Consider the following 22,129-nt stretch of genomic DNA (forward strand, 5'->3'; position numbering starts at 1 on the left):
GGCCCTAATCCCCTTTGCCTGGTGTCCTGCTACAAAGGGACATTCAGGGCACAGAGGCACGCACGTGGGGATGAACCACGAGACGATGAAGGCAGAGACGGTGGCGATGCTTCTGTAAGCCCAGGAACACCAAAGATTGCCCGCAACCGCTGGAAGCTACGAAACAGGCCTGGAACAGATCCTCCCTTGGGAGGAGCCCAGCCTGCCAACGCCGTGACCTTGAGCATCCAGCTTCCAGAACTGGGAGACAATAAATGCCTGTGGTTGAAGCCCCCCAACTTGTGGGACTTTGTTACAGCAGCCCTAGCAAACTAATAGCCCCCTCCTCCCTCAGACCTGGGAGCCTGGGCTCTCCCCGCCTCACCTGACTGGGTCCCATGCAGTACCCACCCTGGGCAGTGGTGGGTTCAGTTCCAGAACCGCCAAGCCTACCAGCAGGGGTGGCCAAGGAAAGAGGCAAAACCTAATCCTCTCACTCTCCCCTTCTCTGCCCCCGACCACGTACCCATGACCCTGACGCCCTCGGCACCCCAACTCCTAAGTCCCAGCTGGGTTCCCACGCCAGATGCCTTACTTCCCCCCTTATCCAAACCACACCCCCAGACACGCAAATGGATCTGGTCCCAAAGTGACTGGAGACGGGGTGAAGCCAGGAGGTCAGAGATGCAAAGACAGATCCAGTCAGAGGGGAAGAAAGATAGACACAGAATCAGTCAAGAGCCCAGGACAAAGGGAGAGAAAGAAATCAAGACAAAAACCTGCGGCAGGAGTTCCCACTGTGGCTTGGTGGTAATGAACCTGACTAGTATCCATGAGGACACAGGTTCGATCTCTGGCTTCACCCTGTAGGTTAAGGATCCAGCATTGCTGTGCGCTGTGGTGTAGGTCGCAGATGTGGCTCGGATCCTGCACTGCTGGGGCTGTGATGTAGGCTGACAGCTGCAGCTCTGATTTGACTCCTGGCCTGGGAACCTCCACATGCCTTGGGTTCAGCCCTAAAAAGACAAAAGAACCCCCCCCCAAAAAAAACAACCAAACCTGTGATAGAGACATTATACAGGAAGGCAACGAGGAGACACAGACAAGAAGCAAGGTGGAGGTGGGAGGAACTCAACTAAAAATAGGATCGGATGGGAAGGAGGAGGCTGAGAGGAAGACGGCTGGAGAGATGGGAAAACACAGGAGGGGAAGAGGGGCACGGGGCTGGGCGAGAGGGGGACAAAAACATGTCCGCACAGGGAGGCAGAGCCGGACCCTCGAGGCACAGGCGGTGCCGCTCTGACGTGTGTGGGATGTGGCCGCCGTCCAGTGTGGCTGCTGGCAGGTCACTCCTGAGCCTCTTCCTCACCAGCCCCGGCCCTGGGACAGCTTCTGGCCACCACCACGGGCCACCTGGCAGAAGTGTGGCTCTGACCATAACGTTTGCCCCCACCCTCGCCAGCTCCTCGTCACCTCTTGAACTGTAGGTTGAGGCTGCAGCGGTGACGGTGACGCGGGGCTGGGGTCCAGAGAAGCGGAGAAGCCAAGGGTCCCGCCACTGCGCAGGCGACTCTGCCTTTCTGAGCCTTGACCTTCCCATCTGTCAAGTTGGGCCGTGAGGATGGCAGCTGCGCGCTCCCTGCATCCTCCCGCCGGGCCTCCCGAAACACACACATGCCCCACGTTCCTCCAAAAAGTTGTTTTTGTCTTTTTTAAATAATGTGAAAATGCCACGCGAAGGTTTGAACCAGAGGCCCCTCCAGGGGCCGGGGGGGGGGGGGCGAGAAGGGAGACGCGAGATGGGGGGGTCCAGGTCCCCGAAGCCTGCTGCCCCTATCCGGGGCTAGAAGGGGGTGAGGAGGGGCCTCTGCTGTGCAGAGGGGCTCCAGGCCTGAAAGAGTTCAGTTCAGTGCCGAGAAAGGCGGCTCTCCAGGGAGGGGCGAGGGGCTTCCTGCCTCATTTGGCACCGAGGGGGTCAGGGGGCTCGGGGGAGCCGTCCGGGGGGCTGGGGGGCGGGGGGCCGGGGCCTCCAGTTTGGCACATGGTGGGGGAGGGGGAGGGGGAGGGCCCAGCCTCGGGGGCCTCCCCGGAGGCGGCGTCTGTGGTGGTGGCAGTAGCTCCGTCGTCCACAGAGGATTCTGCTCTCAGCCCCTCTTCTGGGGGTGCAGGGGGGTCGGGTCTTCGGGGAGTCAGTTCTCCACGGGGCCTGAGGATGGAGGGAGTGGAGAGAGAAACAGAGTTGTTACGGAAGGGCTCAGGGCCTCGGGCTCATCGGGGTGAAAAGAACACCCTCTCCGTGGCCCCCATGGTCTGCTCTGTCCCTTGGCTGTCCTCGTTTACTCCCTCCTGAGACCCACTCTGCTCCAGCCACATTGATCTCCACCTTGCTCTTCCTCCTGCGAGCTAAGCACAGACCTGCCCCAGGGCCTTTGCACTGGCTGTTTCCACAGCCTGGCCCTCCCTTAGCCCTTCCCATAGAACTCAGGCCTCTGTCACTAGAGCCCCACCCCCAGGGGCTTTCTCAGGCCGGCTGTTCAGTCAACCAGTCGCCCCCAGCTCCTCCCCACTACACACCCCAAGTCATTCTATCTCATTGCACTGTAGTTATTTCTCTTCATGTTCTCTGGGCTAATCTTGGTCAATGTCAAAGCAGGTCCTGCCTGCTTGCCCCACTAGAATGGAAGGTCAGAGAGGACAGGACTGTGTTTAGTCCTGCCACAACCCCAGCATCCAGCAGTGCCCCCGTACAAAGAACCACCCTCCCCCAATTTTTTTTTTTTTTTTTGCTGTTTTAGGGCTGCACCCGAGGCATATGCAAGTTCCCTGGCTAGGGGTCGAATCGGAGCTGCGGCTGCCGGCCTACACCACAGCCACAGCAATGCCAGATCCGAGCCGTGTATTGGACCTACACCACAGCTCATGGCAACACCGGATCCTTAACCTCCAAGCGAGGTCAGGGATCGAACCCACATCCTCATGGATACTAGTCAGATTCGTTTCCACTGCACCACAAAGGGAACTCCCTCCCACCAAATTTTCCCACCACTCCTCTCCCAGTGGAAGGAGAGCCTCCCACCCATTCCACAGATCCAGAAAACCAAGGACTGTGGGGTGGGGGCTCGCACCCAGGGCTACACACTGGGCACCCCACCACCACCTCCACTTCTCACCTGAGTGGCCTGGGGCAGGTCACTGCCCTCACTCCCTGTCCCGAGCCCCATCGTTCTTTCTCCTTCTATGGGGAGCATGACCCTCATGTTCCTTTCAAAGAAATAGGGACAGAAGTTCCTGTCGTGACACAGTGGTTAATGAATCCGACTAGGAACCATGGGGTTGCGGGTTTGATCCCTGGCCTTGCTCAGTGGGTTGGGGATCTGGCGTTGCCGTGAGCTGTGGTGTAGGTTGCAGACTCGGCTCAGATCCTGTGTTGCTGTGGCTCTGATGTAGGCCGGCAGCTACAGCTCTGGTTCGTCCCCTAGCCTGGGAACCTCCGTGTGCCATGGGTGAGGCCCTAGAAAAGGCAAAAGGACAAAAAAAACAAAAAAAACCACAAAGAAGTAGGGAAAGTCTGGGGTAGGGCGCCCCTCAGCACCCAGGGAATGTGAATGATGCAGGCAGAGCCACGCCAAGCACGGGTCTAAGAAGGAGGCTCTCCTTGGGCCCCCATGCTGTGATCTCAGGGACACCGGCTCAGCAGCTCTCCAGCCCAGCTGCAGCAGGATGGCTAAGTTCTGAGTAAAGGGATTCAGGGGTGCTGCATGGTCGGGCCCTCCCTCTCCTCTCCTGGTGAATAAAGATCAAGTCATCTGTGATCGCTGGCCCTGCTGGCCTCCACCCTGAGTCACCGCTTGGTCGGTGTCCCCAAGCCCTGGAACCCGCCTCACCCTGTCTTCATGTGGGCGTCAGAGGAGATGTCTGGGAGAAGTGATATTTAGGGGTGAAATCGGAGGAGGTTGCCCTTGACTCTCTCCGTGTGCTCCCCTCTCCCTCCTGGACCCTCGACCTGGCCTCCCCAGCCTCCCCGCCTCTGGTGGCCCCCACACGGCCCTGGAGAAGTCTTCCTACACCCAGGGCTGTGCTGCCCTCCCCTGCTCACAATCCTCCTGTGGCTCCCAAGCATCCCCAGGACAAAGGCCCCCCCCCCCCCCGCCGCTCCCCTCGGCCCCTCCCCCCTGTTCTCTCTCACCTCCCCCACCCCCCATCCACTGCAACCCCCAGACACATCCTCCTCCTTATGTTCCATGAACCGGCCAAGCTCTGTCCTGCCTCAGGCCCCCTGCAAGCTGTCCTGACTGCTAGCTAACTGGCCCCTTCCCCTTCACCTTGTTAATGACAACCGACCCTCCAAGTGCCTGGTTAAATGACTCTTCCGCCACTGAAGAGGCAAAGCCCTTTCCTCTTGCCCTCTGCTTTCTCAGCACCCCCACGCTTGCTCTTATTCATTCACTGTGGGACTGTGCGGGGTTGGGGGGACGGCAGGGGGGGGCTCCCTGATCGTGCTCAGCACAGAATCCCCCAGCGCTGGGCACAGCCAATGCCCAATAAGCATTACTTAAGCGCGGTAACAGCTACCAGCTGGAGACCACTGCTGTGTGCATGGGGAGGATTAATCCACTTAATCCCCTTAATGATCTAATGAGTTAGATCCTGTTATCTTCCTCAGTCCACTGAGAAACTGGGGTACAGAGACGGAAAGCGACTTGCCCTAGGTCACACAGCTGAGAATGGGCAGGGCCAACACCTGGACTCAGATACGATGTGGGGGAGACAGGCACGGAACTGTCCGCAAAGGGCCAGCAGCACCTTCCACCTTAGCTCTGTCCTCTGGGAACACCTCCACCCACGCGGCCCTGTGCGAGCCCTGCATCCGGGAGATTAGCCTATGCAAAACACCAGGAGGCAAGAAGCTGACAAATGCTGACTGCTGGGGAGGGCACGGACTCAGAGGCCAGGCAGCTCAGGTTTGTACCTGGCTCCCCATTTCTCTCTGCATTTCGGTTTTCTCTTCTGCAGAATGGGGGCGAGACTAGAATCCACCCAATGGGGTCACATTCTAGGGTCTAGGTGAGTGCTTGCTATTACTAACTAGTGGTAGTGCGCCACTGCCATTTTTGCTACAGGGCCTCCCTCGCACACCCTCTCTCCTCTGGTTCATATTAACCAGCTCTGAGCCCCCTCCTTTGCGCTCGCTCTTCTGAGCCACGTCTGCAACCTGCACCACAGCTCAAGGCAACGCCAGTTCCTTAACCCTTGGAGCGAGGCCAGGGATAGAACCCACATCCTCATGGTTCCTAATCGGAATTCGTTTCCGCTGCGCCACGACGGGAACTCCTCCTCTCACTCTTTGCCTCTGACCAGTCTGTGCCCCCAAACAGAGGTGGGATGAGAATCTGGCAAGTGCTAGGCAGGAATCCTAGCCCAGAGATGGGGGGTAAAGAGGGGCAAGGCTCAGAGGGGATCCTTACAGAAGGGGAAATTGAGACTCAGGTGAGGGCGTGACGGCCTGAGCCCAAATGATGGACGCCACTTAGTCTGAACTGGTTCCAGGGTTGGTGGGATTTCACTGGTGAGCAGCGAACGCTGACCAAGAGAGGCAGGGGAACTCAGAGATGGGGACAAGAAAGTGAGCAGGGACAGATGAGGACGGAGGGAGACTGGCAGAGGTGGGCCAGGGTCGAGGGTCTGAAGCACGGTACCTGCGGGCCGGGCGTCGGGGGCCCGGGCGGGGGGCCCCGGGGTCTCCAGCGCAGGCGAGACGGAGAAGCGGGAGAAGCACAGCGGGGGGCCTGGCGGGGGGAGGAGGGGGAAATCCTCCGCCCACTCGAAACTGCCTCCTAGCGTTGGGGTTGAGGAAGGAGAAGAGAGGGGGCACGGTCAGACCCTCAGCGACTTCTTCGGCATCCCAACTTCAATTTATGCCCTGTGACCCCGCCCCTCCGCAGACCCCGCCCCGACGCTGCTCTAGCCTCAGACCCCGCCCCCAATTCTGCCCCGCCCCGCCCCGCCCCTCACCAAAGCCGCTGTCGTTGCTGGGAAACCCATCTCCGGGGGTGGCGGGGTGGGGAGGCGTCGGGGGCGCTGGGGGCGTTGACGGGTCCGTGTCCCCCTCGGGGGGGCCCTGGACACTCAGCTCGTTGGTTGGCGTCTCCTGTGAAGGCAGATGAGGGGAGGAGAAGGGGAGCGAACCATCACATCCAAATTGCTGCATCCCAACTCCTGCATCCCAACAAGCTTGTTAACAACTTGCCCTCCCTCTCTCTCTGAGATCCCCTTCGAGGCCTCGGGCCAGCTTTACCCCCACCCCAGCCTGAGGCTCCTCCCCCAACAAAGAGGGAGCCTCGACCACAGCTAAGCAGTCCACTGCCGGAATTCTCTCCATGCCACTTAACGCCCTGCCTCCACAGACAACTCTAACATAAGACAATCTCCGTAAATCCCGCTCCGTCTCCATGACCCTTATCAGATATGGGCCGCAGGCGTCTAAGTGCGGACCCCAGAACTACCGGCTCCTATACCCATACCCCAGCCTGAGCACCTCCTGACCCTCCCTCGAGCCCCTAAGCGCCGCCCTCTGAAGTGGCCCCACTCCAGTCTTCCAAGCCCCGCCACTTCGTTTCAGTGGCCTTGACCCTGTTCTCACTCATCTCAGGACTTCAGTGTGCTCCGCCCAGGTTCATTTAAACATGGCTGCAGTCCACAAGCACCACGTCGCCATTTTTCTCTTCAACACTATCCTCCCAGGCTAGTTACTCTTTTTTTTTTTTTTGGTCTTTTTAGGGCCGCACTCGCGGCATATGGAGGTTCCCAGGCTAGAGGTCGAATCGGCTGTAGCTGCCGGCCTACGCCACAGCCACAACAACTCGGGATCAGACCCGCGTCTGCGACCTACACCACGGCTCACAAAAACGCCAGATCCTTAACCCACTGAGCAAGGCCAGGGATCGAACCCGCGTCCTCAAGGATACTAGTTGGATTCGTTAACCACGGAGCCACAACAGCAACTCCCCAGGCTCAGGAAACTTAACACAATCCTCAACCCATCGGAGTTCCGCCACAATTCATTAGTTCATCAGCTCTGTCCCATTCCTGAATCCATTCCTGCACTTAGTATCTTAACACTACAAGTCGCATCTTTTAAGCTCTACCAGCAAGCTCTCCACTGCCTGCCCTTAGTGGCTAAGATCCGCTCCATCCTGAGCGGCCCCCTAGCCTCTCAGTAGAGCTTTGGTGGACAAACACTGCCTCGAGCTACGCTTAGGCCCCGCCTCCATTTTACAGACCACGCTCTAATCCTCTCTTTCTTCCCAGCCCTCAAGCACCCTTCCCCATCCAGGCCTCCCCGCATCCTCACCTCAGGCCCCACCTCTGCTGCCCTGGACTCCGCCCGGCCCTTCCTCCGGGGCCCGCCCCATTCCCAGACCCCGCCCCCACAATCAAGTCCCGCCTTCCCGCATCCCGACCTTCAAGTCCCGCCCCATTCCCTTGTCAATTATTCCAAGGCCCTGCCCCCGCCCAGAGGCTCCGCCCCCAGCCTAGGCGGCCCCGCCCTCCACAAGCCCCGCCTCCCGGGTCCCGCATCCCCCGCGGGAGTGCACCTGGTCGAAGAGGTAGACGGTCACGTCCCCGTGGAAGGAGACCATCTTGCGTTTCCTCTCCAGCTCGCTGTCCTCGGGTTCGTCGGCCCCGCGCGGAGATTTGAGCAGCCCCCGCAACGGGCGGGCCGCGTCCGCGTCGGTGCTGCTCACCACGACGGGTACCGGGGCTGCCCGTGCTCTCCCGGGGCCCCGCGGCCCCGCTGCCGCGCCCGCTGCTGCCGCCGCCTCCTCGTCCTCCTCCTCGTCCTCGTCCTCGTCCTCCCCGTCCTCCTCCGCCGGCCCCGGCGCCCCCGCCCCGCCGGCCTCCCCGCCAGGCGCCCCGGCGTCCGCGCCCTCCCACGGGGGCCGCCGCGGGCCCGGTCCCGGGAATGGCGTGAGCATGAGCGGCGGCAGCGCCAGCGAGAGCCGCGAGAGCTTGGCTGCGAGGGAAGAGACCCAGTGAGCGCCTGATCCTGGGGAAACTGAGTCATGCTCTCAGTCTGCGTTTCCTCAGGAAATCTCAGCCACAGTCTGGACCTGCTTCCAGCCTTGTGAAGCAGAAGGCTGCATGGGGGTTCTCCAAGCGGAATGAGAGAGCGTCCCCCACTCCAGGGCTTAACCCTGCCCACCGTGCCCCAGGGCCCACAGCACAAAGATGCGGCTCCTCCCGAGGCCCACCAGGCCCAGGCGCCCTGGCTCAGCTGACCTCTTCTGGCTCTGTCCCCACCTCATTCTGGCTTGACCTATTCCAGCCACTTGGGCCACATCCCCATCCCTCCCACCTCGGAGCCTTTGCATAGGTTGTTCCTCTGCTGGAAGTTCCTTTTCTAACTCAAGTTCTATTCATCCTCCAGCTCCGTCTGGTCTTTCAAAGCCTTTAGTGCTCTCCCAGGAGGTCAGGCCAGGCCACCTGCTCTGCACTGCATTGCACTAAGAACCTCTCTTTCTGAGCGGTTGATCTCAGTGTAAAAGTATAATTCTCCGGCAATGTAGTTACTGGTTTACCTTGCCACAGAACAGAGACTGCGTCTGGCTCATTCTGGCTTCCTTCCCAAGCCCCAAGCACATCGAAGCACTTGGTTAATATTAACCTTGAATGTTCCCTGCTCGGTGATGTTTCCCTCCAAGCACCTCAATTGCCTGAAAATTGGGGCATCTAATCGTGTTCAGGCCCTTTTCCTGCCCTAAGACTCCTTGATCACAGCCTGCTGGGAGGGAAGAAAACCTCGCTTCAAATCCCAAGCCTACTCTGCTCTCTTGCTGTGTGTCCCTAGGGCAGCGGATCCACCTCTCTGAGCCTCTGTTGCCTCACTGGTAAATGGACAGGGGCTGCTTAATTCTCCATGACTGTATAAATGCAGTGTTCCAGGCCCTGTAGGAGGCGATGGCGGGGATGACAAGAGGATCAGGGCAGGGCGTGGATAAAGAGGGATATGGACCAGGCCAAGTTCCACCCCCTCATTTACTCTACTCCAGCTTCGGGGGGCCCTTTGCTATTCCCTGAACATGCCAAGTTAGTGCCCATCTCCCAGAGTCATCTGTCTGAAACATCCTTCTCCCAAATGTTCACCCAGCTCACTTCCTTCATCTCTGCTCAAAAGTCACCTCCTAGGGAGTTCCCTGGTGGCCTAGTGGTTAAGTATCTAGCGTTGTCACTGCTGTGGTACAGGTTTGATCCCTGATTTGGGAACTTCTGCATGCTGGGGGTGCAGCTCCCCCCAAAAGTCACCTCCTCATTGAAGCCTTCCTTGACCCCCCATCTCAAGGTGATGGGATGGGGGATCAGTATAGAGGGAGCTCTGGGGGTTGTGGGTACCCAGAGGAAGGACAGCCTTTAGAAATTAAGAAGGCTTCCCAGGGAAAGGGAAATTTGAGTGGGGTCATGAAGGATGTGTAGGAGTTCGCTGGGTTTTTTTAAAAAGCAGGTTATTCCCAATCTTTTCTCACCCAAAAACACCCCCACCCCAGATCCTCTGAGGCGTCTTAGCTGCTCATCCCCTGACATTTTCGTGCTGCTCAGAGTCTTTCCTGACTAAGCGGGTTGCAAATTCCCCACAACAACCTCAAAGAAGGGATAGGGCTCTAATACTCTAGACTTTGAGGAAGGAAGGTTCTACACCCAGTTCCCTTCCTGACCTTTCCTCTTGAGCCTCAGGCTCCTCTGGCAAATGGAGATGATAACCCTCCCCTCAAGTGTGGCTACAAGGTTGCCAAAATAAAACAGGCCTGGCTATTCATAACTTTGATACCTTAAATAAAGGAGATCAGGACTCTGGGTGACTCCCATGGAACCACAGTCCCTATGCCCACACCTAAACAGGGGCCATTTATCTTTGTTTCCCCTTTTAGGGCCACACCCATGGCATATGGAGGTTCCCAGGCCAGGGGTCTCATTGGAGCTGGAGCTGCACACCCACGCTACAGCCACAGCAATGCCAGATCCGAGCTGCATCTGCGACCTGCACCACAGCTCACGGCAACACTGGATCCTTAACCCACGGAGTGAGGCCAGGGATGGAACCTACCTATACTCATGGATCCTAGTCGGGTTCTTTACCGCTGAGCCACAATGGGACCATTTATCTTTACTCTCCATTTCTCTTCTCTTAAATTTCTCACATTGCCCCCTCTCAATGACAAAACGCTCCTGTAGTCCTATCAAAGCTCAGTTTCTAGAAAAGGCATTTCTACCAGGCTTTGAGGCCACCACTACTAAGGTGGACAGGGCAGGGTCTGCGTCCCAGCCCTGGGCAGCTCAGTCTGGCACACTGAATAGATGCCTCAGTTTGTTGGAAAGTTTAAACCAGAGATCACGCACCGGCAGCCCAGCCCACAGAGAAGTTTTCTTTGGATTGGTTTCAACCATGAAAACAATCTGAACTCTGGCTTAAAGGGGGAAAGTGGCACATTTCCTGAATGGAGCTGAGAACTGGCCCAATTCCCCCCCCCCACCTCCCACCCCATATCTCCCAGTTCTCATTCATTCATTCATTCATTCATTCCCTCCCCTCCATTCATTCCCATATATTTATTGCCTGGTCCCCATGGGCATGTGTTTGCGACCCCCGGTCTAAGTGAACTGTGATCATAACAGCAGGTGCTTACCCACCAGGCATTGGCCAAAGGCTTTGAAAGTCCTAACTCATTTAACCCTCCCAACAACCCTGTTAGGTAGGTGCCATCTGCATCATCCATTTTTGGCAGATGGGGAAACTGAGACACAGAGAAGGAAGGTCATTTGTCCAAGGTCACAGAGCTAGGGAGGGGCAGAGCCAGGATTTGAGCCCAGGCGGTAGGGCTCCAGGGTGCAGTCTGCACTCCTCACTGCCAGGCTGACCTGTCTGGTCCCCGGGAGCCTGAACATCTCAGCTGCACCCAACACCTTAGAAGGAGCTGGGCCTCGGCCCCCAACCACGTTTCCCAAGCTCCCAGCAGCCTGCTCACCTTTGATCTGCTCGCTGTTCCCCTGAGGAGGTCCCAAGTCCAAGAATAGTCGTGGCATCTCGGGGCCCTTCCTCTCGGGCTTGGGGGGGTCCGCGTCTCCGCTGGGTGCCGTGTCTCCTCCGGCCCTGCTGTCTGGGACCCCGGGCTCTCCCTCGGGGACCACTTCCTGCCTGGCTCTCTGGAGCACTGGCTCCGGCCTCCTCGGCTGTGCTTCTGGCGGTGGCAGAGGTGGCTGTGGCCTCGTGCTGTCGACCCATCCGGCCTTTGCGTCCACGCCGCTTCCGAGGCCGCCGCCGGGGGCCATCCCCATGCCCACTGGGGCTCGGGCCCCACTCCCGAGGTCCAGCCTCCCAGCCCCGGGGGCTCTCGGTGCCCCCCCAGTCTCGGGGGCTCTCCTCTCGGTCCCGGGTTCCGGCACCCCGCTCCTGGGGGCTGGGCCAGTGGGGCCAGGGGCTGTCTCCCCGCCGTTCAGGGCCAAGGCCACTGCGCCGGGGGCCGGGGCTCTCTCCAGCGAGGTCTCTGGGACTGGCTCCCCGGTCGTGGGGGCTGGAGCCCCACTCTCGGGTTTCTTCTCCCAGGGCCCTGGGGCTCTCCAAGGCCCAGTCTCTGGCAGCCTCTCTGGGTTCCTGGGGAGTGTCAGGCCCCCATTCTCTGACACTTCCTCTATCTTTGGGGGTGTCAGTCCCCCATTCACCAGCACTTGCTCTTCTCTCTCCGGGGACCCTGGTTCCCCATTCTCCAGCACTTTCTCCTCCTTCCTTGGGGGTGGCAGCTCCCCATTCGCCAGCACTTGCTCTTCTCTCTCTGGGGACCGCGGCCCCCCGTTCTCCGCCACCTTCTCCTCGATGCCCAGGGCTCTCTGTGGACCGTTCTCCAGCACTGTCACCCCGTTCATGGGGAGGCTCAGGCCCTCGTTCGGGCTTGGGGCTTGCTTCCCGCTGTCCAGGACTACGGGGTCCCTGCTCAGGCCCGGGGCTTTCTCTCGGTTCCCGGAGCCTCTGCCCGCCTTCCTGGGCCCCGTCTCGCGGGCGGCTGCCCCCTTCTCCCCCAGGAGGTTCCTTGTCACGTCCTCCCGCAGGGACATCAGCAGTTGCTCGGTGCTCACTTGAACTACGAAGGTTGGCTTCTCCCGGGCCCCCGGGAGCGGGAGGGGACCCGGGTCTGGCGGTGGCCGGGGCGCTCCCGGGTCGGGGGGCTCGGGGGGAGCCCGTGGTCGAGGGACCCCTTCCTCCTCTGCTGCCCCCCCGCCGGGGAAGGCTCCCTCGGGGGAAAAAGGGGTCTCGGTCTCGTAGCCGCTGTCCCCCGGCTTGGGGCCCGGAGACGACAGGCCTGAGCCGGGACTGGCCACGGCCGAGGGAGGGTCGGGGGACACGGCTGGGTCCGCAGAGGCCCGGGGAGGTGGCGGCGGGGGGGGGGGAGCGGGAGGTGGCCCCCGCCCGGGGTACTGGGGCGCCGCCGCCCCCATGAGGGGGTCCAGAAACTCGGGGGGGGCCGAGGCGGGGGGGTTCAGGGGCAGGTCGGCCAGGGAGCCCCGCTCCGCCCGCAGGGAGGAGTCGTCCTCCGGGGGATGGGGACAGCCAAGAGCAGGGTGACCCCCCCAGCCAGCGACAGCGTCCCCCCGCTCTAGGGGCAGGCAGGAGCAGGCCCCCTCGCGGCTGCACAGGGGACAGGGTAGGGGGCCCCTGCGGCTGGGGCCGCCCCCGAGGCTGCTGCTGTCTTCCCCCGGGGAGCTGCCCTCCTCCTCCTCCTCCTCTTCTTCGGCCCACGGGGCGGCCCCCCGCTCCCCCAGCACCTCGGCAGGGTCTCCGGCCAGGGTCTCCCCGGCACCCCGGCCCTCGGGGTCCCAGCCACTCAGGAGGAAGCTGCCAGATGCTGAGGACTGGGCCGGGAAGGGCCGGGCTGCTGGGAAGAGAGGGGAGGCCCAGGTCTCGGACACCAGCTGGGGGACCTCGGAAGGGGCTTGCGCAGCCTGGGGGGCAGGCACTCCTGGGTCCAGTGGGTCCCAGTCATTGGGGAAGAGGGGCTCTGGGGGGGAGCCATGCTCCTCCAGGCGGATGTAGTACTCGCTGCTCACAGAGGGGCTGCGGGCACTGATGACCGGCAGCACGCTGGGTGTGGACAGCGCCTCGTAGAAAGGGTTGGAGGGGTTGGCGTGGGGGGCTGGGGGCGCGGACGCCGGCTGCCAGGCAGGTGCCCCCCCACCCCGACCGGCCCCCCGCCGCGCCTTCTCCCACAGGCACTCAAGGTTGAGCCCACGGCTACTCTCGGTGACCGTGAGCACGTCATCAGGGTCAGCCCCGGGGAAGCCATCCAGAAGAGGGAACGGCGAGGACAGGGTCCCCGGGCGGGGGGCGCTGTGCTGGGGGGGCCAGGGCCAGGGGAAGGGACCATCCCGGGGTGGGGGTGGCGGTGGCGGGGGCCTCGGGGGCCGCTCAGAGAGCAGGTAGGTGAGCTGCAGTTGGAGATCAGAGGCCGAGGGGCGCTGGGCAGGTGGTCGCCAGCAGGACTGCAGGATGTCGTACCTGGGGGAGAGGGAGGGGCCAGAGTGAGTAGGGTACAGTCCCAGCAGGGGAGGGAGTGACCAAGAGAAAGCAGGGGCCAGAGACTCAGGAAGATGGAAACCCGGGGGAGGGGGGGACAGAAACCCAGAGAGAGGAAGGACAGAGACCTAGAAGAAGTGAGAAGGCAGTAAAGCATGATGACTTCTGGTTTGGGCTGTGGGTTCTGGGACTAGACGCAAGCAAGCAGCAGGGGTCTTCGAGGATTGGAGAAACTAGGTTCAAACACCAGCTCTGTCACTCCATGCCTGTTCCCCCCTCCGAGTAGCAGATGCTGCCAGAAGGAGTGGGGACGTCCCTGTTCCATTCTAGGGCTGGCAGCAAGTGATGAGTGCAATGGCGTGTGAGGGTGCGAAATGAGATGGGGGATTCTGGGACCATCCTGGGGTGGGAGGTGGAAGGTCAGTCAGGGGTCAGGGGTCAGGCCCCGCCCTCACCAGTAATCCGCATAGGGCAGCTTGAGCCTCGGCCGGGCCAGCTTGACGTGCTGCTGACGGACAACGAAGGCGAGGACCTCCTCGTCTGACAAGTGGCGGTAGGGCTGTGCACCAAATTCAAACAGCTCCCATAGGGTCACCCCTAGGGACCTGCGGGGAGCGGAGGGCAGAGAGAGATCAGCGCTCCGCCCGGGCCTCCGGGCCTCAGTCTCCCCATCTGTGGAACCTGTGACCCTTCCACCTTCCTTGCTCTTCTCCGTGCCCCCGCAGCCCGGGTCCCTCACCAGATGTTACTCTCGCGGCTCTGGTCCACCACCATGAAGGTCCCGTGCAGCTCCCCGAGGAGCTCGGGCGCTGCCCAGCGCAGCGGGATCCACAGGCGCTCTGGGGTCAGGTAGTAGTCCTCCTGGGGGGCGGGCCGGAACGGGGTCAAGGGGGCCGGGGCTCCCTTCAACACCCCTCCCCGCCGTGAGGGAGGGAAGGGCCCACCTTGTAGTTGCTGTGAGCCAGCCCATAGTCTCCGATGCGTACGGTGAGGTCGGAGGTCAGCAGGCAGTTGCGCAAGGCCAGGTCGCTGGGGGAGGGCAAGGGGGGGTGAAGTGAGAAGGAGGCAGCAGCCTGGGGAAGCCCGCCCCCGCCGCCTAGACCCCGCCCACTCGCCCCGCCCCGTCCCGCCCCGCCGTGCTGCCTTTCCTCTTTTGGGCCTCATTCCTCCCCTCCCACCAGGATTCCTCCGCTCCGCCCCCCTGCCCCAGGCCTCCTCCTCTCGCGACTCCCCGCTCCTCTGCAGACTCCGCCCCTCCCCTGACTCCTCCCCTCCCACGACTCCGCCCTCTCCTGACCCCTCCCCTCATATCCTGACCCCGCCTCTCCCCCCGACCCTTCTGGTGGCCCCGCCCAGCCCCAACTCCTCCCGGTGGCTCCCCGGCTGCCACCTGTGCACGTAGTTGTGGGAATGGAGATGTGCCAGCCCCCGGGCGATCTCCAGGCCCATCCTCTGCAGTGTCCGCAGGTCTCGAGGCGGCAGCTCTGGGGAAAGGCCCTCTGGGGGCCGCTGGGCCCGGAGGTAACGCTTCAGGTCTCCCTGGGAGAGAAGGCAGGGCGGGTCAGCACCACCTCCCCTTCCCAGGCACCCACGCATCCAGTCAATCCGAGGCGAGGACGGGGAGGCCTTTGCACTCAGTGGGCAGCCCCTCTGAGCCTCAGTTTCCCCAGCTGCTTAGAAGCGCTTAGGAACAGAATCCACCTTAAGTGCTAGTTCAGTGCGCGTCCCCTGGGGAGTGAATGCTCCTCTACAGAGAGGTTAGCGCATGTCACAGGTGTCGCAATGATGATGATGATGTTATTGCCCAAGATTCCTAGGAAGTGCCCTGGGCCCCCACCAGGTCCAGCTCCCCCTCTGCCCTCCCCCCCCCCCCCAAGACCCTCACCAGTTGACAGAACTCCATAATCAACAGAAAGGGCAGTGTCTCAACGCAGACGCCCAGGCACTGGAGGACGTTGGGATGCTGCAGGCTCCTGGAGCGGGGGGGGAGGTTGCCTGGGTCAGAAAATAGCCCTTTCCATCCCAGCCCAGCCTCTTGCCCCACCCCAACCTCCCAGCAAAAACAAAACTGTTGCTTCAACCTCTTTAGTCTTCTCAGTATCCTCACTTGAGAGTCTCCCCTCCACTTCTCCCCCACATCCCCATCTCTGGCTCCCAGTTCCTGAGCCAGATCCCCAGGCACCTCCTTGCCCTTCCTTCTGGCTCATTGCCCGCTTAGCTTCCATTCCTGCCCTCCAACTCTTCCCCTCGCCTCCCCTCCCCTCCCACAGCGCCAGCTTAAGCCTCCTCTTCCCCTCCTGGACTCTCTTTTCAGCCTCCTCCTGGCCTCCCTGCCTCCAGTTTCTCCTTTTCAGTCGGTCCCCAACCTGCTGCCACCTGCTCACAACCCTCCACGGCTCCCCAGCCCCCTGGGACAGAGGCTAGCTCATTCCTCGGTCTTTCCTGCCCCTCCGGCTGGTCCCAGCATCACTCTCCATCCCTGTGCACATCGCCCCCAACTCACAGGCGCCTGCCTAGGCTCCAGGTCTTTGCGTCTACACTTGGAGAGCGCTCCTCTGTGGAAAACTCTCCTCTCATCAAAATCATATTCACCACACAGCCCTTGGTTTCAGCATCATTTCCTCAGGACGTGTCACTGCCCCCCAACACTGGGCGGCGCCCCTCCTTTACCCTCACAGTGTGGGGTAGAGTCAGGCTTGGGGGGTCGATTCCTGACTCCCCCTGTCCCAGGTGTGTAACCTCACTGAAGTCATTTCGTGGCTGCCTGCCTCCGTTTTCTGTAAAATGGGGCCAGTGCGAGTAACTCCCTCTTACAGTTGTGGTGAGCAGGGGACAGAGAGCAGCTGGCAGCACAGAGTAAATGATCCACACTGCTACTGAACCCAAGCCACAGTGGTGACAACACTGGATCCTTAAACCTGCTGTGCCACCAGGGAGCTCCTCGCCCTGCATTTCGACTGCATTCTCCTGCCTCACCACCTTCGCTCCTGCTGTTCCCTCTGCCTGGAACCTGCTTCCCACAGTGCTTTGCATGACTGATTCCTCCTCGTCAACCCCGCCTCCCTCACGAACCCATCCAAAGCCCCACAACTCTATCACATTCTGCTTTACTTCCTCAAGGCACCTGTCAGCCTCTGATATTTTCTTGTTAACATTTATTTCTCCACTTGCTCATTTGTTGTTCTATAATAGTAATAATAATAATGGAACAATGTCCCAACAATAATAATAATGTTATTATTCCTTCCATTAGGTGGTGAGCTCGACAAAGATTTGGCAAAGGACAAAGATTTGAGGTTTTTTGTTCAGGTGGCTGTGTCCACAGTGCCTAGATTAGTAGGTGCTCAATAAAACTGTGTGGAATGAATTTTACCCTGATACGTAGCCTGAAGGTCTGTGGGAAGATGAAAACATCCGGGGTTTGTGGTCCAGAGCCTGGCTCAGGAGGGTGTACAATAAGTTATGGTCCCACAGGGGCCAGGCAGGAGGCAGGGGTCCCTTCTTCACTGTGGGGACCAGTGCTAAGGGCCAAGTAGCCCATCACCTGTGTTCCAACCTCTCTCCCCCCACCCCCACCCCCAGCGGAGGGGTGGAAATAGTGCCTCCAGCTCCTTGGTAGAAGATTCATGAGAGAAAGTGTTCTTAGAGCACCGGCTATGTGCTGGGCCTTCAAAAAACTGGCTGGCGCTCCTGACATGGGTAGATTTCCAATGGCAGGTGTGGAAGGAACTCGGGTCCACTGCCCACTAACTAATCGGAGCCAAGGCTGGCCTCTTCTGCTATTAAGTCCTCCAACAACCCTGCTGGGCAGGATGATGTTTCCCATTTGAGCCAGAGGAAAAAGGAGGCTCAGAGAGGGGAACGGACTGGCCCAGGGTCACACAGCTGGGAACAGTGCCAGAGGTGGGATTTGCTCTCAGGTCCCTGGCTTGATCAGCAAACGCCTACCGAGGGCAGACTTGTGCCAGGGTGATGAGACGGACCCGGATGAGCTGCCAGTGTGGTCTTGCACTCTCCAACCGAACTTTCTGTGAAGGTGGGACTGTTCCAGATCTGAGCTAACACGGGAGCCCCCGGCCATAGGTGGCCACTGAACCCTTGAAATGTGGCAAAGGTAGCTGGGGAAAGACATTTTGAATCCGACTGCATTTTCTTTAAGATAAAATTAAATAGCCTGGTGGCTAGTGGTTGCCAGCACAGGTCTAGAGGGGGACCGGGAAATAAGCAAGTGAGCAGAAGAAATAATGAATGACATGCTAGGATAAGTGTTATGAAGAAAACACACAAGTTGTGATGGAACAGCCCAGGGCCCTCCTGAGGTGGGATTGTGCTCGTGTGTATGTGTGTGTGTGTGCGTGTGTGCGTGTGCACGTACGTGCATGCTTGTGCACATAAGGGAAGGCTTTTCTGAGCTGAGCCCTGAGGAGGGGAAGGGACCCCACCATCTGAAACCTGGGGTGAGTGAGCCAGGAGTGGTATTCTAGGCAGAGGGAACAGCAAGGACAGCTGTCCTGAGGCAGGAAAGAGGCTGATATATGGGAGGGTCAGTGAGAAGAGGAGGGTGGCAGGGGGCGGGGAGCTAGAGGGCTGGGAGCTAGAAGGCTTGTGGGCTGTAGAGACGTGTGGGACTTTGTCCTATGGGCCAAAGGAAGCCCCGGGTTGTTTCACAGAAAAGGGACCGATCAAGTCTCAGGGTAAAGCTCACATTTACGACCAGCTGCTGAGAAGTCCCCATAGACACCCCCTTTCTATGACAGCGCATCCATGTACTTCATCCTCGTCTAGAAGCCTTTAGAGTGGAGGGGAGGCCAGGCAGGGGAGGGACGGGTCCAGTGAGGCAGGGGTGGGAGGACAAAACCCCACAGTGGCCTTACTGGGCAACAGCTTGGGACCTGATCTGTGATTCTAATTCTAGGCTTCCTCACCCGCCAGGAGGGGCCTGAGGGAGGGAACCACCACGAGGTACCCAGCGTCTAACACACAGTCACCTCCCATCCTCTCCCAGGAAGTCATCTCCTGCCCTCTCCATGAGGATGCTTAGACTTCCTGGACTCAGTTTCCAGATGAAGATACAGAGGTTCAGAGTGGAGAGGGGCAGGCCTCCGTGCTCTCCCCTCGCCTTCATCCCCCTGCCTTCAGATCCCAGGCTCTGTCCCAAGGAAGAACCCGAGGCTCAGGGAGGGAGATGACCTGACCTGAGTGGCATAGTCAGGAACCGGTGGATCTAGGGTTCAAACCCAGGTTTGACCCCCTGCTCTACTCCTCCTGCTTCCAGATGTGGCCTCCATGCGACGCAAACTCAGACCATGTGGGCCTCCAGGGCCCCACGCTCGCTGAGAAGTCCCCATACCTGTACGGCTGTGCTTCCGAGATGAACTTGCGCTGCTCCAGGGGCCCTGCGCTGGCTCGAAGCTCCTTCACCACCACCTGAGCTGGGGTGTAATCGGAGAAAATCTCTCCCAGGATCACCTGATCAAGGGGGACCCAGGAGTCAGTGCCTGCCGTTTCCACAGCCCTGTCCCCAGGGATCACCTCGGCCCCACCCCATGGATCCCATCTTCCCCCCTCCTTTCTAGGCTCTTCCTTCAAATCCCACCACCCTTGTCCCCCCACCAGGCGTGGGGTGAGAGACTCACAGGCCAGAGTCCGATGGATGCAGGGACGGGTGGAAGGATGGACAGACGGACGCGTGGAGAGCCGGATGGCGAGGCGGAGTGGTCAATGGAGTGAGGAGGGAGGCGCTGACTGGACAGATGTGGGGGGAGGGGTGGGTGGCAGTGGGTGGGAGTTGGACAGAGTAGGGGGCAATGGGTGGGCTGAAGGGGTGTGGGGGGGTAGGCAGGGGACAGATGAGAAGTGGGGGGGACGGACACAGAACAGGAGCATGGCCCCGGACTGCATGGATCCTCAGCTCCCACCCCCAGCCCCACTCACCTTCCCAAACCAGCCACTCCCAATCTCCTGTAGGTAGCTGAGGTGCTGGCGGCTAAGGCCCAGGGGGGTGCTCATATCTGGGGTGGGGTGGACAAAAGGGGGAGGCCCCTGAGCCTCTCTCCCCTCCCATCAACACCCGGCAACTCAGTGGCGACCGGGGTCAGAGCAGAGACACCAATCTCTTCTCCTAAGCTGCCCCCAACGTTCCATGATGGGATCTCAGCCTCCTCATTGGCTGCCCACAAGGTTCCAGCATCCAATCCGACCTTCCCTTTGGCATCCCAAGATCCTCTGACATGACTTCAGCCTGCCATTGGTTGCCTCTGCCATTAAGATCTAGGCTGACCTCGCCATCGATCGCCCCGTAAGAATCCCCCAAATCTGGTTTGGGATTAAGCCATGGCTTCCACCAAGATAACTTCCAACTTCCTTTAGGCTGCTTCCAAGATTTCAGGGCTCCCACCTCTGCCTTTCCCCTTGGCTGCCTGGGGCCTCTGCTCCCTGCTCCCCGAGGGCCTTCTACCCTCTCCCCTGGGGCCAGGCGATCCTAGTCAGGGTGTGGGGCAGCACCTGAGTGTGATGGCTGCGGGGCAGGCATCGGCAGGGAGACCTCGGCCAGCGGGAGAATGTAGACATCAGGCAGCGACTGTGAGGAAGAGGTCTCCTCCGCGGGGGGAGTGTACTCCCCAGAGCAATCCTCCCCTTCGGGGTTCTCAAACTCCTGGGGCCAGGAGGGGTGTGGGGGGAGAACACAGGGCTGACACATGCCATGGTCCTTTTCATCAATATTATCCCCATCTTTTTCATATCTGTCCCCCCATTCCAGCCCAATTTCCATCCCCAGGCTCGAGATCGTGCCGTAACTTCAGGCCTGAAGGGCTCTCAGCCTCACTGCCCCGCTCTCCTCCTGCCACCCAGGTTGGGGAAACCCAGCCTTGGCGGAGTCTTCCCCTCCACCCTGAATCCCCTCGTGCACCTCACCTTGAAGCCAACATCGCCCCGTTTGCAGCACAGACAGGTGAGGAGGAGGAAGATGAAGGCCAGCAGGCCAGAGCAGGAAATGAGAACCACGGCATAGGGAGGAGCCAGAGGGGCCCGGCCCAGGGCGAATCCATCTGTAGGTACAGGGCTGGGCTGGGGTACCGGCTTTCAGCCAGGGGCTCCCGGACTCCATGCCCCTCCCCGCCCAGCCGGTCTTAACTACAGCTCCCATGATGCTCTGTAACCAGGGGCCCCCTTGGCAAAGGAGCCGGATGGCCCCGGGCATTGTGGGAGTTGTAGTTCGGGGCCTTCTCAAGTGGTTGGGTTGGGGGTGGGGTCCCTCCTCTCTCCTTAAGCTGGGACCTCCCCCCATCACCTCACCCCCAGGTTTGGATGAATTTCAGTGAGGATTGCGGGAAGGAGGAGTAGTAGTGGAGCCTGGAGCTCTCAGAATTTAAAATACGCTCCCACGACAGCCTTCAGACCCGGTATTTGGGGAAGAGAATGAGTCCCCAACTGCAGGCTGGGAGAAGATTCTTGCCCCATGCTGGAACCTCCTAGTTAGGGGGGTTGAGGCCTGTCTCTTTTAGGGAGGCTTGGAGCACACACGAGTCCTCTGTCCCCAGCCCAAGCCCCTGAGAAGGAAACTCCGCAAGCCTCGGGTCTCCCGCAAAGCTAGAGCCAGCCTTCTATGCCGTGTCCCCCTTAGAAACAGTATACCTCCCCTCTGCCCCCGATTCTTCCAGAGGCCCTGTCCTTCCCCGGCTCCCTGCACACACCTGCACACACACATGCGTGTGCACACACACATGTTGCCAGAACGGACCCCCTCCCCATCCAGCCCCCAGCCTTCCTCCCACAGGCCCTGCTGACAGAGGCACGGTCCCCGCGGCTCCCCAGGCCCCGGCTCTGCGGGAAGACGCCACACAGGTGATGGAGCCGGAGCCCTGCAGACAGACCCCTGGGCAGGCCAGGGTGGGGGTGGGGACCACTGGACAGCCGGATGGCCGGACACACTTACCGGGGTGGGCCGGGGACGCCAGGCAGCCGGAGGCGGAGACGGCCGCAAGGAGGATGAGGGCGCCGGGGGCAGGCATCTTGTCGAGGATGGAAGGGAGGTGGAGGTGGTGGCGGCTGGGGAGGAGGGGGGGGCGGGCCCTCAGCCCCCAGCCATGGGGACCCGCGCGACCCTGGCCTCCCCCCCCGGCCCAGGAGAGGGGCAGGAGACTCAGGACAGGGGGAGGGAGGGGCTGCTTACTGGCTCAGGAACCCCCCTCCCCCTCTTTGAAGGGACAGACAGATGAAGGGATGGAGAGGCGGACAGAGGAGAGGAGCTGGGGAGCCGGGGTTGCTGGGGTGGGGGGGAGAGGGTAGGATGGGTGGGGGGAGAATGAGGGCCCCGCCCCCGAGGGCAGCTGGGATTGGGGGAGCAGAGAGCCTGTCAGAGGAGGGGTGGGAGGAGGGAGGATGGAGCGTCGTCATGGCAACTGGCTCCCCAGTAGCATTGGCTGCCAGGAGGGAGGGGAGGAGGAGGGACAGACAGGGACCAGCAGACCCTTGTGTATGGGGGGGGGGGGCGGCGCAGGGCCCACAGTGCCTGGCCCAGACACTGCTGTGACATGCCACCAGCATGGCCACGTGTGCTCCACGCCAAGATGCAGATGTCAGGCAGGCACA

At 60.6% G+C, this 22,129-nt stretch overlaps 1 protein-coding gene across 1 annotated transcript; it reads right to left on the minus strand.

The window, feature by feature from the left end:
- Window positions 1–5,280: 5,280 nt before the first annotated feature.
- Window positions 5,281–21,701, minus strand: LMTK3 (lemur tyrosine kinase 3). The gene is made up of 14 exons (XM_047789891.1): window positions 21,474–21,701; window positions 20,453–20,586; window positions 20,042–20,192; window positions 19,472–19,548; window positions 18,888–19,006; window positions 15,423–15,510; window positions 14,928–15,076; window positions 14,482–14,566; window positions 14,277–14,398; window positions 13,993–14,142; window positions 10,998–13,519; window positions 7,575–7,993; window positions 5,992–6,127; window positions 5,281–5,813 (listed from the first exon to the last, which is right to left on the minus strand). Exons 1-14 carry the CDS (start codon window positions 21,547–21,549, stop codon window positions 5,428–5,430), a joined length of 4,614 nt encoding a protein of 1,537 aa, XP_047645847.1. The 5' UTR covers window positions 21,550–21,701; the 3' UTR covers window positions 5,281–5,427.
- Between the last annotated feature and the right edge of the window lie 428 nt (window positions 21,702–22,129).

This window comes from Phacochoerus africanus, chromosome 8 (assembly GCF_016906955.1).
Source record: "Phacochoerus africanus isolate WHEZ1 chromosome 8, ROS_Pafr_v1, whole genome shotgun sequence".
NCBI lineage: Eukaryota > Metazoa > Chordata > Mammalia > Artiodactyla > Suidae > Phacochoerus > Phacochoerus africanus.

Coding starts and splice junctions, on each gene's coding strand:
- LMTK3 (XM_047789891.1), bottom strand. CDS start 21,549: ATGCCTGCCCCCGGCGCCCTCATCCTCCTTGCGGCCGTCTCCGCCTCC. Junction 19,549..20,041: donor CCCGCAGCCATCACACTCAG/GTGCTGCCCCAC, acceptor ACCCCACCCCAG/ATATGAGCACCCCCCTGGGC. Junction 14,143..14,276: donor AGCCGCGAGAGTAACATCTG/GTGAGGGACCCG, acceptor CGCTCCCCGCAG/GTCCCTAGGGGTGACCCTAT.